Source organism: Diadema antillarum, unplaced genomic scaffold (assembly GCF_040938485.1).
Source record: "Diadema antillarum isolate AM-2024a unplaced genomic scaffold, OU_Dant_1.0 seq00000908_RagTag, whole genome shotgun sequence".
NCBI lineage: Eukaryota > Metazoa > Echinodermata > Echinoidea > Diadematoida > Diadematidae > Diadema > Diadema antillarum.
The window spans coordinates 826,797-846,075 of record NW_027271765.1 but is presented as its reverse complement, the minus strand read 5'-3'; the positions used below and the strand labels follow the sequence as shown (position 1 = coordinate 846,075).

Below are 19,279 nucleotides of genomic sequence, written 5' to 3'. Positions count from 1 at the left end.
TTCATGACTTTACACTATATGCAGTGTACTCTACTTGCTTTACTTTTGTCTTTGTATTTTTAGTTTTAATGTTATCAGGATCTAGATTCTTCTAGCTCGTGACTAGCTAGGCTAAAGTCCTGTTCCTTACTAAAAATCAATGTGCAATGATTGTGGCAAGTTGAAGAAGTTGCGGTTATTGAGAAAGTGCATGTATTGTGTGCATGTGTCTGTCTGTCTACATATGTGTGTGGTCTTGTGCGATCTAGGAACTGAATATCTAATCCAACTTTATTGAACTTGTAATAAATCATTTTGTACATTGATTTTCTGTTTCCAGCTACTTGAAACTTAAGAGTTGTTTGCATAATATAAGACCGCTAACTTCACTTTCAGAATGTGCAGGCAGCATATGTATGCCGTGATCGCTCGAAAAGAGCAAGTTGTTTTGAGTTCGCGACGACATGAAAACTGATGTCTGATATTTTGTTTTTCTTTTGCGTTTTTGAGGATACCATCACACTCTGAGCTTGCGATTTTTAAGCGAAAAATCTCGCAACAGAGCGGTGTGATTTTTCAATTATTAGCACCTTATTGGTGACCCTAATTCTTAACACAGGACCTAATTCGCGTGCGCTTTGACAAAGTTGCGCCGATTCTGTGTTTTTGACTGCGAAATTTGGGATTTTAGATGGATCTTTGGAGGTGACATGACTAAGGCACTTTCCTGTAGTGAACGAGTGTGCCAGTATGTGAAACGATGTGATATGCTTGTGTTGTGACAGTAGAATTTGCTGGCTTGTGATAAGTGAGAAGTGTCCGGATTTTGGAGGCCGGCCGAAAAATAGTTGCCAGTTGGAGGTTTTACTCAACCTAGTTTCGTAGTAACAGTTAGATCTAATTTAATAGTAGAGTTAAGTAGGCCTAGTAGAGTTTCTACTATATTCTAGGACTCGGTCTAACCGTTAGACCGGTTCTCGATGGTCAAAAACAAAACAAACACTAGCACTGCGCTGCTGCGAATATGCGGCTCAGTTCATCCATGACCGACGCAGCTCTAAGGTTGTTAGCTCTGCTCTGCTTTGTGAAGCTACATTGTAGGTATAGGTAGAAGCTGTAGCCTGTGCCCTGGACCTGTGCCATGCCGTGCAGCTGCTGCAGGCGGTGGTTGGTTGGACTCGCCGCCGCGCCGCGACTTCACAGTGCACACCCGGCAACGCAGCCGCAGCGCGCAGCAGCCCGCCTAGCCGCAGGATTCGATACCGAGTAACGTTGGTCGGGTAGCGAAAGGCGCTGCTGTGCTGCGCTGCGCTGTTGTGTGCCGTGTGGCTTTACAGGAGGACACAATAATACAGTAATATTATCACATACTAAATACACCATTTGATGGCAAATGACATTATAATCGACATATGACTTTACTCGAATACTACTCGAATATTACGATTCAGAAGGTTATCACGTGAAAGGGAGAAACTCTTGTAAATTAAAACTTTAAAAAGATTTTCGAACGGTACCCACCTGAGCCTTGCTCACTCAACTTGGAATTTTGTGATGATAAATATGACCTTTGACCTTTCTTTGATATTATTCTTTTTTATGATGTCGTTTGAAGTATATTAAAACAAATTTTTAAATTATTGCTATAATAAATATTATTTTATTATGTAAATAAATTTATTTGAACACACTTATTGATGACTAAATTGTAAATAGAATATTTGATGAAGACAATGTGTCACAGTACTGAAAAGCCAGTGCATTCCTCCAGGGTCAGCGTTGTGAAGGTAAACTACGTATTAGTTACGGTCCAAAATGACATAATATTTCATTTCCTGAGTAGTTACAATACAGACGATTAAATTCTGGCTGTAGGCATTTTATCTCTTTGCAGTTTTATGGGTACATGTGGTTCAAAATTGATGCTAGAATGCTACTGCTGGGCTAAATACAGTGCAGTGTCATGTATGCACATTGACCAGCCCTGCAGTTATCGCTGCTGTGCTTCGCACGGGCGTCTGTCTGGTCATCCATCATGGTGGGCGGTCACATCGGGGAGCTGTGGTGGGGCGAGTTCATTTGCCGGTCGTAGTCCATAGGCATTGTAGAACCTGTCTTGTCCGGTTGGCCCCTACTAAGGGGTGTTGGACAGTATACACGAAGTATACACGAAGAAGAAGAAGAAGGAGCAGTTGTTGCTATAGTCGGTATACTATTACTATTCACGTTAAGACTACATCATACATGACACCATGTGTAATTTATTTAACATTAAATTAACAAGAAAAGTTTTGCTGTAAATTTAATACTAACAGTTAGGAATTGCCTTAAATGGTTAGACTCTTTCGCTATCCAGGGCAGGCGCAGGAGCGGCATTATTTAAGTCGGAGTCGATATCCATGTCAATGTTAACTTAACGATTAGAAGCATTTCTAGAGTAAAAGCCCCAGTTTTCGGCCGGCCTCCACAATCCGAACACTTGTCACTTATTTAATATCACAAGCCAGCAAATTCTACTCACTGTCACAACACACGGAAATCGCATCGTTTCACATGGCCACATACTTACTGGCACACTCATTAACCACCACAGTGACATCACAGGAAAGTGCCTGACGCCCCGAGTCACCTCCAAAGATCCATCTAAAATCCCCAATTTCGCCGTCAAAAACGCAGAATCGGCGCGACTTTTCCAAAGCGAGCCCGAATTAGAGTTCTAACGTTGAGTCCCGTGATCAGAATCAGGGTCGCTGAAAAAGTGCTAAAAATTGAAAAATTATGCCGTTCTGTGGCGAGATTTTTCGCTTATCACAAGCTCAGATAATCTCTGTATAGAGTAAAATATCCCGTTTGCGGCAGTTTAAGCATTGTTAAGGGTTTTTCCAACTTGTAAACAAATCAGGCAATTTATTTTCAACCATTTCATATATCATAGACAAGATTATTCATTAACGCAATTGTTTTCATGAAAGAAATTTACCATTGACCAACGCAGTTTTCATGATTTACGAGGGCAAAACCCGGCACAATTTTCGCCGATAAGGGCGATATGCGACGTAGTATTTCTGCTTGCGGCACGATGTACAATCCCTATGCAATACGCGCGTGCTCCGCGATCTTTAGCTGAACGCCTTCACATGTCTCGCAAACATTGCGTAAGCGCCAATTCCCATTGCGAAAGCACGTGAAAATAGCGTGCGCACATGCATTGGCCGCAAACAAGATCGCAATTCTGGCGGTGTTGTTGATCTCTTTCTCGTGTTTTTCTCATTTTTTTTTCGATGGTAACATCCACTTTCCGAAAAAAATGGCGGCCCACATCGGCTCGCGAAAATTCTATTTTACGTGAGGATATGTTTTCAAAATCCATGAACATCGAGAAAACGACAAAAAATCCCGTTTCTTGGACCATTGTTTCTTAACTGTTATGTTAAGAAGTACCGAAAATTTCATTTTGGATGCGATATGTTGTCATTTAGGTGACAAAATTTCACTTTCGTCAGAGATCGTGCCCATTTTATCGGTTGGTTTTTGTTGATTGCTAGTGTGTTAGTATATGTTTAGTGTGCATGTAACAGTGCAATGCTGTGTTTAGCTGTATATTACCGTGTATGTTGTACCTGCCGCGAACGGCTGCACGGCCGCTTACTGACGCAGTTACTCTATATGCCAATGCAGTAAATAAATGTACAGGGGCTGAATGCAAGTGCCGAGTCACCAGAATTCGGACACGAACGGGTGCCACAACGTCCCTGATGCAACCTTTCGCCAAAGTGGTATGGCGCACGCTCATTCTTCACCGGCCTTGTATGCGTATTGACATTGAAAGCGCATAGCACATGTCCGAATTTTGGAGAGGCCATCAGAATTCTGGGGAATTATCAATGTGATAATATTTGGGAATTTTGTGAAATTTTATGATGTATTCAACAAAATCAATATTGAGAACAAGTAATTTGATATAGATCTATTTACAGTAACATACATTGTTGTAGATAATTTTGTATGCATTGTTTGAGTTGAACAAATATTGCAGAAAAGCTTAGTGTCCGAAAATTGGTGGTTTTACTCTACATGTCATCGCTCAAAGCAAGTCAATTTAGCAAATTACTTTGATAATGATAGATGACCTGTGTTACCTGTGCAATCTGAAGTTGGCCACCTATTTCTTGTTGAGTTAGATCTGATGATATTATGCGGCGCATCTTTCAAGACGAAGTAACCTGGAGCCGGGGGCACAGTTATTCAACTTTTTTGCATTTCAATTTGTTTTCAAGAGATACAGTTTCAGAATACACTGACACTAGGGCCAGGGCGTGACAAGATATCAGGCAGGAAACTACGCATTGCACAGCATAATGGAGGAGGGAGACACGCGGCTGCGACAGCAGTTCCAGGTTCTGCAGGAGCAGCAGCAGAAGAAGCTGATGCGGATGAAGCAACGGCAAGAAGAAAAGGCCAACAAGAAGGAAGGACCTGGCAAGAGCCCCCGGGGAGGGGCGGATGCCAGTGATGTGATTAACGGCTTTGGAGTGGATGATAATTTGGGTCTGAAAGTGAGTTGGGTTGTTTTTGTTTTTGTTTTTGTTTTTGGTTTTTTTTTTTTTTTGGGGGGGCTTTTTTATGTATTGCTGGAAATGTAATGAATTTACATAATAGTAATTAGATTCTACCACCATATAAGAAGCAAGGCTCTAGCTGCCATGGCATACAAATTTGCCACTTTGTGAATGGCTGTTGTAAGGAGATATGATTTCGTATTTGAAATGAAAAACAAAAAAACACAAAAAAGAATAATCCTTGTGATGAACAAGGAAATGACGCTATTGACAGGAATTTGTGTTTGTATTGAAGGCGTTTCCAAATGAGATTGTCTGATATTCAAACATTTCTGTGATGATTGATGACAGGAAGCAATTTAACTGAACTCAACTCCTGTGATGGAGTTGTGTAAGTTTCTACAGAGATGGTTACAGTGTATTTGACTTTGTTGTAAATTTGCAGTGTACCGGTTCCTGTTCAAAAAATGAACCACCTGTACCAAAACTCGACTGTGCACAAAAAGGATTCTAATCAGTAGTAAAATGTTGGCGGTCTAATTTTGGACATTTACATGTTTATATGCAAGCTTTTTTCTTCATGTTTATGACATACATTTAGTCCATGCTTTGTTTTGCTGTTTCTCTTTGACAGTTGAGTGATCCAGTTACGAAAAATTCCATGTTCCAGGAACATATCAATGAGCAACTCTCGGAGCAAATAAGAGTGAGTCTTCATCAATCTTCTTACCCTATATTGTGATGAATCTACCTAGCTAGTGGGGATGTCTTGGCGAGTGAAAGTGAAAATTGTGCATATGGTATGAATCTGTGGTAAATGACTTCATATGTAACCATGACAGTATTATCAAGTTTTGTGATACTCTTGTTATACAGCAAAATCTCCCAAAATGACACTGGCTGCAGGCTATTTCTACTGGCAAATTTGAGGTCCATATCTTTGTCCTGCCATGGTTTAAAGATAGCGTCACTTACAAATAAAGTTTCACCCAATCACTTGCATCTACTACAATCTTAACAGTAAATTTTATTAGGAATTTACACTCTAAAGCAATAGTTTGTCCCAATCTTTGGTACATGGCTTATTGATCTATCAAGAACAATCAAGAATGAAAGAAAAAAATCGGTTAAGCATTCCAATTTCATCAGTGCAAAGGAGTTAAAGAAGGTACAGACAATGCATGCTGAAAGCGTCTTCAATCAAGAGAAATGTTGCTCAACTGCATATTATACAGTCTGCACATCACAGGAGTTTCAGTCTCTCCAGATATCATGTCATGAATAGAGTTATAACCCTCAAGACTCTGCCTGCGCTTGGTCAAAATGTGCACTCGCCTTTGCTGCATTCATTCAATTCAGGAGTTGAAGGATGAGACGGGACGTCTTTACAAGCTGCTGAGTGAAAGGGACTATGAGATACGCAAGCTCAAGAAGCAGAGAGAGCAAGATAGGCTTGCCATTGGAGGTATGCCATTCTGTTCTCATTACAGTTGCATTTTATACCCCTGTGACAACGGACAGATCTAGTGTGGCATACCAGGTATATAGAAAACTGTACAGTTATTCAGGTTTACATGTAAATGATAGTGAGTCTGCTTATATGCTTCGTACCTCTCAAAGAATGTACATCATGACTCAACAATATCTATTTCTTATTTCATCTTTTATGTATTCATCTTAGAATGGATAGGAGACACATTGTATACTGATTTAAATGGAGTTTGAAGAAAATATAAATCAAAAAGATGAACAGGTAGTAACAGAAATTGCACAGTAATATCAACTTTATGAGTTTGACACAAACAGTTTGAAATCATGCAATGGTAAACCCATTTCCTCAGATGAATGAATGACTGCCAAATAAAAACACATACTAAGATCAATTGCCTATACAAGGACTGCTGAAAGAGTCGCTACCTGAAGACGTTTGTAACTACTGTAAAAGTGGAAATTTTCACGGTGTTGAAATTTTCGCGCATTTCACGCAATCAGAAACTACCGCGAAAATAAAAGCACACGAATATTTTTGCTTGCCATATGTTCCTGTGCGTGATGTCTTGATTCCGCGGAATTAAAAACATGTGAAACTCTTCTCACCCGGCCGAGCGCGAAAAATTAGTCGCGCGAAAATATCCACTTTTACAGTATACAAGTAATAGCTGAATTCTCAAAAACAAGAAATACAAGCAGCATCGAAACAGTGGTATTAAGTGCATTTCAGAAGTGGTTGGAACATTTCTCTTTAAAAGGACCCTCTTTACCCGAAAGAATTGTAATAAAGAAATAGTAATTCATTCTCAAGCATTGTAATGGATACAAGCTAAAATCCCCAAATATATGAAGAAACTGGACAGTGATTAAAGGATACAAAATGCTCTTGTGTGCAGGAGGTGGTGTGGCAAACGAGACTGCCGCCACCAAGATAGTGGAGCTGTCCAAGAAGTCCAGGGAGCTGACGGCCGAAGTGGAGGGCGAGAAGACCAAAAACAGGCAGCTCATGAGGAAAGTCCGAGACTTGGAGAGAGAGGTGAGTCATCATGCAAGCACTTTGGATTCAGAGAATCACAAGGGCATGGAATATAATGTCACATGCTTGCTGTTGGTTCGCCCCCCCCCCTCCCCATCAGAAGATAGGCCTACATAAATCCCAAGGAAAGCCATTTTCCATTGTTACTTTACCAATGTGAAATAAATGTATTAATTCAAACTGTGTTATTTGGCTCTAAGGAAATGCATTCTTCGACATCTGAGTGATCTGACATTTGAAAGGGTCCTCACACAGATATGCACACAATAAGCCATGCCTAAAATGTGGAAAGAGTTTATAGGCCAGGAACATCAGGGGGATATCACCATGTTGTACAATAACTGTCAAGGAAATATGACAATTTTTGTTCATTGTACGTCGTGCAGATGGATATTTGACTTGGTTCACACAACAGAAGCATCTCTTGGCAAACAACATTTCAGAAATACAAAGCTTTAAAGTGTAGAAAGTGACCATAGCAAAGGCTAAGACAAATGCTGACCTTCCAAATCTCCATCTCTTTTTCATATTGTTTGTGCAGATGAGCCAGGGAAACCACAATGCCAAAGCCAGGCCACCCAGCCCATCAGAGGAAAAGGTTTGAATCAATGTTGCCAATTTGATATTGTCAGTTTATTTACTCAAACACTTTGGAATTTTTTGTCATCCTTCATTTGTGATTTGCAGAGGTCTTTCATTTGGCAGAGCTATTTTTTTTTTTAGGTGTGTGTGTTATTTTCTTGAATATGGTGGTATACGGGCAGATTGAGTTTGCTCATACGTCAGTTTTTTATATACAGTTTGTAAGACCATCACATTTGTGTGACTGTGCTTTCAATATGAGCTTAAAGGCACGTAGACCCGGTGGTTTAGTCGAATGCGTACGCACGAGTCTCAAGAAGTCTGATCCACTGTAGTCAGTGGTCCGATCACAGTTCGGTTCATGATTCGGCTGATGATTACAGCTTTAGCAAACTTCTTCTGTGACGTCATACTAAGAAGCACGCACCCTGGCATCACTACAGACTGTGTGACGCGCAGAAGACAATGAAGGCAGCGTTACCTAGCAACACCTACACACTTTATTCTTGATGACAGCTCAACTTCGGCAATTTTCTTGTCATTCTAACGGTGATCGACCGTGTCATCCGACAGCGCCCTCGCACCCACCGGGTCTATGTGCCTTTAAGCTATGAGGAGAATTATAGTTTTCAGGTAGCACGTTTCTGTTTGTCTAAAAATTTACAGTTTACATGTACGTATGTAATACTCACATTTTTCAGTCAGCAAGTATTTGTCATAATCATTAGATGTACTTAATCTACTATTTGGTGCATTTTGCTTTGATAACCTAATACAAGCAAGTCTCTTTCCGCTGAATTTATTTGTTGATGATAATTATTGCGTGTGTCCAAGAAGATGAATAAATTTTCCAAGTGAGAATAACTTCTAAGAATTTCAAACCTTCATACAATTAAGATGGCGGCCTTGCAAGCAGAGTTGAAATCGACGAGTGACAAGCTCGGCCAGGCTAACGCTCGCCTTGGGGAGTACCGGACCCAGATTGCCTCCCTCAAACAGGATATGAAGGTCTACAGCAAGGTCCTCTCCAGCGAGGTCGGGGACAACATCAACGTGCAGTCCCTCCTCAACCAGCCAAGCGGGTGGAAGGGGCGGGCCCAACAAGTCCTCTTGCTGCAGAAGAAGGTGGGATCGAGTGTCACAGTCTTTATTATTACACGCTCATGTCGGAGATTTCCTTGATTTGCCTCAAAATACATCTGGGTGCAGGTATAAGGTGGGGGAATGAAAATTGCTGTTCATCAATTCATCAATTGGAGGACGGTACTCTGGGGAGTATAGACATTCATTAGGAGTACAATTAAACCAGTTGAAGTAGTTTTTTTTTTTTTGGGGGGGGGGGGGAGAGGGGAGTAAAAGTGACAACTTCACCAGCTCATTACCTCCAAAGATGTATTCTTTTGAAAGCACCTCTGTCTGAGAGAGTCAAGATCAATTTAGAGAAAATATTGGTGCTCACAAAACTATCATATGCCAGTGTGTCATAATCCTGAAGAGAAATTCATTCCAGCCATCAATCTTCAACCTCTTGACCGATGCAGGTGGACAGGTTAAAGGCACAGTTGAGCCAGAGTCAGAGTCAGAGTTTGCGACCCGACACGGAACTGAGCCTAGAGGACCAGTTCATGACCATGGGAGTCACGGATGACGCTCTGGACCTCTCATCGCTGATGACGCCCTCTGCCACTAGGAGCAGCAAGCCCTCTATTGACGACAAGCAGCGCAGCAGAGTACGGCAGATGGAGAAGGAGAGACGTGAGGCAAAAGAGGTTAGAATAATGTCACACAGTCGCAAAATCATTTCAACAACAAGATTTCTGTGTTTAGTATCTTTGTCTTTCCCCCGACAAGTTGTCCAGCATATTGTGTAGTAGCAGATTAAAGGAAAGGAACAACATATCTTGTAAAAATCTTTCTCCCTTCTGTGCTATTGCTAGAGGCCCTATCTGAAGGTTATTCCAGAATGACTCTGTCATCATGTTTATTGTTCTGCTGTTTATCTGATGTGATGTGGACATTTCTATTCAAGTGTTCTCCAGACTTCAAGTCTGTAACACAGAGTATGATGATTCTAATGCTTAAAACAAAAATTGTGATTTTACAATATGCTGATCTCAGTGTGTAGTCACTTCTTTAAATTTTCAAAACTTTATGGTCTTTTAAGCATCAATCAGACATCACTACAGTACAGTGGACTCCCATTATAACAAAGTCCTCGGAGCCGGCAGTTTTCTGTCGTTTTATCGAAATATTGCTGTAACCGAACATATAATCAATAAAAATACATGGAGTGAATAATGTTGCGGCCTGAATTTTTACTTCGTTGTAACCGGAATTTCGTTATAACCTTGTTCGTTATAACGGGAGCGCACTGGATCACTCTTTAAAGTGTCAGTAGGATGGTATGTTTCTTCTCCCATTAATTCTAAATGGCTTAGTGCACCTCACTGTAAATATTACTTTTATAAGAGCCACTGAGATGCAGGGATATTCTTTCTCCCCTCTTCCCAAACTTCCAAACATGCAGAAGGCATCCAATGACCTGAAAGCACTGGAGGAGGACTACGCCCGCCTCAAGGGAAAGCTGGACGCCAGCAAGGCCCGCAACAAGGTCCTCTCAGAGGAGATCAAGGGCCTGAAACAGCAGGTGACGCGGTGCATGGACAAGGGCAAGCATGACGACGAACTCATTGAGGCATTGCTGGTAAATACACTCTTAATTCCTAAATGGGATTCTCCTTCCCATCTCCAAACTCTGTTTCTAATCGTAAAGATGGCAAGTGACTTGATTAAAGAGACTGCAGTTTATCCAGATGGATGAAAAGACAACATAAATTCTAGTTGTAGTACCTTTTACTGCACACATTGTAAGGTAGTGATTGTTCTTGTGTGTAAATCAATGCCAACCTTTTTCTATTGGAAGATGAAGTGGAGTTGAATTGGGTCAGGAACTCTTATAAAGTGCACTGTACCATACTGTACCCATGCCAGAGAAACGTTCAAACACTCCCAAAGCAAACCAGACAGTACCATGCTGTTCTAAAAGTGAACCACTTTCCGATGTGGTCCAAAAACGTTCCATACCATACCGAACCTTGCCAGAGAGCTTACCGTATTGGAAGTTGACATGAGAAGAATGCACTATTAGCGACGCCTGTATGTACCGGAAATGAGCAAAGTGATTGACCCATTGCTACGCAACGTGTGACCCCTCTGACTCGAATCCAAAAATAACTTGGGAGGTACTGTATGCTCACAGAACCCTGGAACACCTCCAGTTTGAACCAGTCTGAAAGACAATTATGTTGACTTTTACGGCTGCTATACTAAACATGTTTGGTAGTGCACATTCAGTTTTGTTGTGTGTGCTTATATCCACCAGCAGTGTGTGTTTAACAAATCCCTGTATTACATTGTAGTATACTGTCCTCATGATTTTTCCATGGTCTGCAATTTGCAAAAGTTTCATGCAGCGAGTGTTTCTGGTTTTGCAGTATTGATGACGTTTTCTTACCCGTAACACTGCTAATCCTTCGCCTTCTTCTGGCACCTTGTGATACCTGCAGAAACAGCAGAGCCAGCTGAAGGCGTCGCTGGAGGAGTTGAACGCCCGCAACCAGCACGTCAGCGCGCAGCAGAGCAGGGACGCTCGGGACCTGACCATGCAAGCCCAGCGGGAGGCCAACGCCATGGAGCAGCTCCGCATCATCGTCGCCGAGAAGGAGCGCAAGGTGCGGGTGCTGGAGGAGGAGATCATGGAAATGAGGAGACAGGTGAGGACATTGTCACAGCTCTGTGGGTTTGTTGTCTTTGTCTGTCTTAACCCTTTGACTGCCAATTGCATAAAAAACCCTATAGTTTTGTACACACTAATCAAAGTCCCTGGCACAGAAAGGGTTAAGCTAAACCATAATGTGAGGCTCAAGCTGTTGCATTTAGCAATTGTTCATCATTCATCAGCGAAGATGTGTTCATTCTATACATTTTCATCTGCTCATTTGGAACCACTGTTGATGTCAACTAAACTTTGAGGAGGTGATGAGATGTTCTTCAGATGGTACCTAGGTGTAGTCTTTTTTCTTTGATATTCTGACTCTGCTTTAGTGTAGACATTGCTAGATCCACAACAGCATTTAGGGTAGACTTTACTGGCTGTGTTTTTGAGTAAGTGTCATATTTATGAAGTTCTGCCAAACATGTTACAAATCTTTCCAGTACAGTGCCTGATTGCATAAGATATTTATTGTTGTGATGACCTGCAGTGGTCCCAGTTGCCTTTGATCTGCCTCAGTAGTCGCAGTTATTGAGAATTTTTTTTTTCTGAAATGAGCCTTATATGCCATGGGGTATACTGTCTACAATCCCCATTGATAGGGACTTCTTATAGTTTTTATATTTTTTTAAAAATCACATCAGATATAGCTTTTTGTTTCATTTTTTTAGACTTTGCAAGTTGCATCACATTGTATCAAGTTTTATGTAGCTTGGGAAAAGTGTTTTTCAGTGTTTTTCAGTGTTTTTCATTCTTTGATTTGTTCTCAGAAGCAGCAGATAAACGGGTTGGACAGGCCACCATCCCAGCAGGGGTTCACCCTCAATCCTGCTGCCACGCCCATTGGGAGGCCCCCATCCAGCGGAGGCTTCGTCCTCAACCCGGATGCCAGGGCGGACAGTAAGCCGCCCTCATCCAGCGGGAGGCGCTCACAGACCACACCCATGTCCCCCGCACCACCACCACCATCATCAAGGTGAGACATCCTACCAATCAAACCTCGTCCGCTGATACTAGGTGTCTTAACTCTTAACATGCCACGGTCGTCAGAGTGCAGCACATGATATACATAACGTCCATTCTGGTGTAATTCTTCTAGCATGATAAGAGTTAAGCATCTCAGCAATGATTGAATTCTCGCTATCGCCAATGACGTAAAAAGTACCCGGATGTGGTTTTTTCGTCAAGATTTAGTGCACTTGGTAGCAAGGGCACTTCTGGCGCAGGGCATAATTTGCACAACGCTAGCGTGCGCGTACGTGTACCTTACCTATAGCGCAGCGCCGACCACGGATACTAGTACAGTAGGCCGCTATACCGCCCGAGCCAGCGAGTGGCCAGGCCTGTCATACTCGTACACTGTAGTCCCCGCCGGCGGCTCCGGCTGGCCTTGCATTAGCATGCACCACTGCACACAGCGCATAAGCTAATTACATAACACATACCGGTACGGCGTACTGCTTGATCATGCGATCTATGTGCACATCACAGATCAGTCATCTCTGCATACGCTGAAAATATGCTGGAAAATATTCACCCACCTGGATATACAGTATATCGTCATGGAATGCCCATCTTTTTTTTTATTTGTTCTCTGTCGAAATGTCGCGAACACAATCGGGAACGAACAGTGATCTCGAACTTATCCTGTCTCCGAAGCAATTTCTTCCAAGTAAGTACGTACAATGTACGTAGGCACTAGGCCTACTACCTAGTGCTACTATACCACTACTAGTAAGTCGCGCGTGCATGTACTGCGCTGTGGAGTCGCCCGCAAACTTCACCCACGCGGCCACGTCACGTCTCGCATGCCGGTAAGGGTCCTATTTCTGCAGATTTTTTTCATTTATTGTCGTGCGAACAACACATGGCAGCTTCGCAGCAACAACCAATAGTCGTATTAACTGCAATTTCTTAAGAATGGAGAAATTTCAAATCATATTAAAGCTGTAATTCAAGTCGAGAAAACCGGAAGTACACGTAGAATACAGTCGGTTGTGTGTGTAAATAGCAGTAGTCACGTATCACGCGCGTACGAACGGAAGTGACTTTGCTACCGGATTATCCCATAATGCACCGTAAATGACGCTTAAATCAACATCCGGGTACTTTTTACGTCATTGGCAATAGCGAGAATTGTCTGTGTTCTTTTGTTTTAGGGGTTTTACACCACTAACTTGAATATGACAGCACTGCCATTGTATACCTTCAGAGTTATTCCACCACAGAGACTGTCATCCAGCTGGCAGGCTAACTATGAATTATGAAATCCAAGAAGCCCTAAATTTGATGAATTTCCAAAAATCTTCTCTTCCAGAACCAGAAGTAGTGCAGCTATGTCATGCTGCATTCACAGACTCTTGCCTGTCTTGCTGCAAAGATGTAGCCCCAAGTGCGTCCGACAAATATATGAATACTCAGTGATGTATAGAGGGTCACATTTATAAATGCAAACAAATCACCAACAGGTAATGGATATGTCACATGAGAATGGAAATTGTGATGTTTCACAGTAAAATATGTGGACACAAATTTGAATTTAAGAAGGCACAAGGAAGTGACAGAGAAGTATACTGTGTAAGGACTACATGCAGTCAGAGTCACGTAAGGATTTTTGTCATATCAAGGTTTCAAGCACAAAGAAATACTGGACAAGTCTCACATCTACATCTACTCCGCCAATCATAGATTGTCTTTACCCTTTGTATGCTTTGAGGGCTGGTTCATGTTGGCACAGAAAGCCCCATAGTGTTGTGCACATTGTCCAAAGTCTCTGGCGCAGAAAGGGTTAATTAGCCTGTGGACTTCCATCTTGTGCAGGCAAGGGGCTCGCACCTCTTCACAGCTGAGCAGTCGGAGTGGCTCCAGACAGAGTGTGGGGGACGCCGACCTCCCTCCCAGGGGATCGCCACTCCGATCGGTCCGCCCTGCGAGCACAGGGTGAGTGATGCACCAAAGAGTTTTCACATGGTAACGGACTTGTTTTCTAGTCAGGTCACTGAAGATGCATTTGGCAACCCTTTCCCCCCCCCCCCCCCCCCCCCCAAAAAAAAAAAAAAAAAAAAAAAAAAAACCAAACAAACACACACACAAACACAAACAAACACACACATACACACACACACATACACACACACACAAAACAACAACAACAATGAAATAGAACACCAACAGCAGACGTCAAACTTAAGCATTAACTGTCTCCTACATGTGAATTAGCTCAAGGTAATGAACATGTTTCCTTACAATTTATTTTGTTCTTGTGGGTGTGTGGGTGTGTGTGTGGGGTTTTTTGTTTTGTTTCTTTACTTTATATCTTTCAATATTATTTTTGTGTGTGTGTTTTCAAAGAGAAAACTTTGTGAATGTAACTCCCATGTATCAGGCATCACCTACATTACAAACATGACAGTCACCAATCTATAATCATTTTCAGTGGGAAGAAAAAAAAAAAAATCATATGACCAGAATGATATACTTCTCATAGTGATGCTGGACTGTGTACTCATCACTTTTTCTTTTTTTCTTTCCAATGAAAGGAGCATATCCTCATACTCCCAAGAGGCCATAGATTCCCTCAGGCTTCAGTGCCAGGAGCTGAAGTCCCTCAGCCAGGCAGCGGAGGTGGAGAGGGATCGGCTTCTGGAGCTGGTCTCTGTACTCCAGAAGAGGTAAGATTTTAGCTCAAAACCCCACATTGTATAAGGGAAAAAAAACAAATCAAAGTTTATAATTTAAAGGGACCATATAGTTTTGGTTGAGACTTAATTTCAGGTATCTAACATTTTTGGGTGAGATAATGAGAAACCTTTGAGGACATATGAAAGAACATATAATTCCAAGAGGAATTCAACGTTTGTTTGATAATAATTGGTTTTGTAAAAGCTGAGTTACCCAAAATAGAGCAATCCTAATAAAAGATGGGACCCACCTTTTATTACGATCCCTTGGTTTTACTTTGTTTTTGGATGTCTCAGCCATTCTAAAACTGATTTTCATCAAATAAACTTTGAATTCCTCTTAGAATGGTATGCTCTGTACTCTTTCACAAGTGGTTTTTTGATACCTCGCAACAGTTAAAAGCCTAATTCTCATCTCAACCAATACTATACCATCCCTTTAACCCTAATCCTACACTAAGATGCTATGACCCTGTATCCCTGAGAAATGCACAGTTATTGCAGGAGATGAAAATTGTAATTGCAATCGCAGCAAATGAAATGGTTAAGTGGTTGTTGTATTTCTGATGCCTATGTAACTGCTGTCATTCATAAAAGCATTTGGTTTAAAATGGGATGGAGGAAACTCTTTTCAACATCTGCAGTTCAATGAATAGTCTTGTATGCATCAGAACTCTTGTAGGAGATGATATGCAGTGGAGAATGATACAGCTGTCTATCAGAAGACATTGTAGATATCTTTATTTGATCAAATAATAAGATCCTAGCAAAACCACTTTAACCCTATTCTAACTGGGCTATTTGAGACCAAGTTTTTACTGGGGGGGGTCAATTTGACCCCCCCCCCCAAGATCTCGGCCGCCGATCACGCGATCGCCGCGAAATTTAGCCTGAAGATAGAGCTGGATGTCAACTACAAGATTACATGGTCATACAATAGAAAAATATTGCCTTTCTATTTTTAATAAATTGATTATGCAAATTTGTGCATGAAATCATATTTTCACCTATAACTCAATTAAAAAGACTGGAGGATTGCTAAATTTTTATGTCAGAATTCCTCAAGACACATCAAACAATTTTCGTGTAAAAAAATAGCACAGTCAAAATCAATTTCTTTTGTTTTCTATTTTGTTAATTTCTTATTTATTTTTCTGTTTTTTCGACCTTTTTGTTTTCTATTGTTTTTTGTCAAAATTTGTTGCAGGCACTTTTTCAGGCTTATCTACACTATAATTGATTAATTTCAATGGTGAAAAGTTGAAATAATCTCATTTATATCAATTCAACTAAAAAACACAATTTGCATTGGATTTGCACACGATATCATGAATTTGAGCTGTTTTTGGGTGGACATGCATATGCAAAACATTACGTAACTTCAGAACGGTGTACCCGGACGTCGCAAATTTGGTCTCAAAATATGCGGGAGACTTCAATGAAAAAAGTCGTGAAACGACGCAGCAAAATCTTTGCGCGTTGCGAAATCGTGGCGCGAAACATCGAGGGGGGGGTCAATTTGACCCCCCCCCCCCCCCCCAGTTAGAATAGGGTTAAAAGACAACTGCCAATCATGGAAAATTTCACAAGGATGACAACATGGATATAGGATCATTTTCCTTATTTTTCTTGTCTGTATTTGAATTGTTTGTTTGTTTGTTTTCATTCTTTTTGCTGAAACCAGGTTAGATGAGAGCTCCACCAAGGTGGTAGACTCACAGAACAGCCTGCATGAGCTGAAGCAGAAAAACGTCTTCCTGGAGAAACAGCTGGGACGGGCCAAGATGGACAGTGGGAAAGGTACGTTTACCACTTGAATCAAGGCTAGCAGTGCCAGTGTGCATACATAAAGTCTTCTCCTACATATGACATGAGGGCTTATATTGCTGTCCTCGAGTAACTTTGAATCTCATTTGTGTATGGTAACATACACGCTTGTATGCCAAAGTGTATGGAGAATAATTTAACATGAGATAGTGCTGTCGGAGTAAATGCTGATAATGACATTTTGAGTGCCATTTTCTAGCAACCTTTAGGATGTGAGTACTGAAAATGAGACTAGTATTGATTATTACTGTCATGAATATTGTTATCTACTGTAGTATTTTTTAATTGTTATCATTGTCAATGCAAGTTAAGTGTGAAATGTATAAGATTTATGTCATTTTACTGAAAAAAGAAGAAAAAAACAACAACCTCTGTAACTTATAATATATTTGATAAACATACATGATCCTCCTTTAGCTGGCATATGCTTCATGTTTTTTTTTTCATCCGAAATTGTTACAGTAATTGGAAATAATGACGCAGACTTTAATGGGAATATCAATCATAATGCAGGTGGTAAAGCAGTGACCGCGGTCATCTCCAACAAGACATCTGTCGGCCTTCTGGGTGTCGAGGAGCTTCTGAAAGAAGGGCTCCCAATCACACTGGACTCCATAGATGCACTGCAACAGAGGTAAGTTTCTGATGTGAATTGGTCAGCCAATGCTCTACTCTGCAGTCTTTTGCCCCGGCATGTATGTCAGTCGACTCTACGAGCTTGCAATCTGTGTCAGATAAATGTAGTGTATTGCTTCATCAAAGTTTTTTGTTGGATATCAGGGTAGAATTGTTCATCTATAGTTTGACTGTACAGACCATTCTTTAAGATGTTATATTGTTTGTTTTCTTTTTTTTAATCGAAAAGTGCTTGAACAACTTTAAATTGTTCGACTTTGCAGTGATATATTCGATTTTTCTCATGATTAATTATTGCAATCTTGCATCATACCATTTCTCACAGTCAAGTTTGATTTCTAATTCGATCTATGTCTCCTTTGGTGTTAATAAATTTGCCTGGTTACATTTGAGGTTTGTTTGATTTCATTTCATATGTGCCATATTGTGCTTCTGTCAGATTTTATATTCATTTTCTTCTTGGGTAATCTGTATTACATCTTTAAAGTGTACCGTTTTCTAGTACCGGGTTCTTGCCTTCACTAGTAATCCGCATCACCTTCAGGGCAGCAATTTCATGTAATCTGCATAACCTTGTAATGTGTGCAGTGTAAGTTATGATATGTCTTTAAAAAGTAATTGCCAATTTCTTCGATGTGCACCATTTTGTTTTTTCTAACCACATCAGGTTGGCCATCCAAGTGGACGAGAATGATGCACTGAAGGCAGCGCTGCAGAGCACACTGAAGGCCAAGGAGGAGGACCTGCGTCTCTACCACCAGATGATGGACCAAACCAAGACGGTCTTTCTGCAGGGACTACGCCAGTTCAGGCAAGGCAGTGCCGCCTCCCAGCCCGGCAGCTAACTGGCCGGCCGGCCACTTCACTTGACCGCATATGCCCTGTTTTGCGATGCGAATTCGGGTGGTTGACGGTGGTGAAAAACACCCTAGTGAGCGGTTGAATGTGTTGCATCCCACTGCCTGAGTCTTTCAGACCGAATTGTCTTCGTGTAGTGTGTAGGCCTTCCTCCCTGCTGCTTGACATGGAAACATTGATGACAGTTGACGTTGCTGACCTTCTCCTCCCGCAGACCGGGACTATGAGATCCGTCGTGGGGCAGACATCATTTCACGACTGCCTCGCAGCCATGACACGCATCGTTCAGGGACTCCACTTCTAGCTAGCGATGCAGACTTTTGAGTGTAGCGATGACCGCAGAGCCGTGTTCTCTGTGGTGTAACGTTTGGTAGAAGGCAGGCAGGAACTGTGCTGTAGCTGCCATAATGTGACCCCAAATGTCTTGACTTTTGTCTGCAGGTACAGACAAACTGATAATCATCTCTCTCTACTATTCTGCTACAAGAGCACGATGCAGACTAAACTTTCAACATGTCACTCTTCGTTATGCCTGGTTGTATAATTTTGCAGATGCTGAAGCCACGTGTGTTGATAAGAAATTTTGATGTCTTTCGTATAAATTGACAAATGCCATTTACTGTGTATCTGAAAGTACTAACAGCCTGTTTCTGAAAAGTAAATCTCTTAACAAATTATCGTCCAGACCACCCCAGGCATGTGAACATATTCTTCTGATCAGTTAATTGGCCAAAACTGTCCACCAGTCGTTTGCATATGTGACCATGCATCACAGAATGAATGAAAAGTCGCATGGCAAGATTTTACATGAGGACTCAAAATGGATGGAATGGGTGAACCTAGTCAATTTTCAGTTTTT

The 19,279-nt window shown here is 41.4% G+C and overlaps 1 protein-coding gene across 1 annotated transcript; it reads left to right on the top strand.

Annotated features, from left to right (window-relative positions):
- Positions 1 to 1,735: 1,735 nt before the first annotated feature.
- LOC139741172 (coiled-coil domain-containing protein 13-like) lies at positions 1,736 to 18,407 on the top strand. The gene is made up of 16 exons (XM_071651764.1): positions 1,736 to 1,766; positions 4,257 to 4,535; positions 5,173 to 5,244; positions 5,898 to 6,003; positions 6,926 to 7,065; positions 7,607 to 7,663; positions 8,545 to 8,772; positions 9,189 to 9,416; positions 10,175 to 10,351; positions 11,214 to 11,420; positions 12,190 to 12,395; positions 14,240 to 14,359; positions 14,959 to 15,090; positions 16,784 to 16,899; positions 17,440 to 17,560; positions 18,230 to 18,407. Exons 2-16 carry the CDS (start codon positions 4,338 to 4,340, stop codon positions 18,405 to 18,407), a joined length of 2,286 nt encoding a protein of 761 aa, XP_071507865.1. The 5' UTR covers positions 1,736 to 1,766; positions 4,257 to 4,337.
- The last annotated feature ends 872 nt before the right edge of the window (positions 18,408 to 19,279 follow it).

Bases quoted from the DNA above. Each gene is read 5' to 3' on its own strand.
- LOC139741172 (XM_071651764.1), top strand. From the start codon at position 4,338: ATGGAGGAGGGAGACACGCGGCTGCGACAGCAGTTCCAGGTTCTGCAG. The intron at 11,421-12,189 runs GTGAGGACATTG...ATTTGTTCTCAG, and splicing joins TCATGGAAATGAGGAGACAG to AAGCAGCAGATAAACGGGTT. The intron at 14,360-14,958 runs GTGAGTGATGCA...TTCCAATGAAAG, and splicing joins GTCCGCCCTGCGAGCACAGG to GAGCATATCCTCATACTCCC.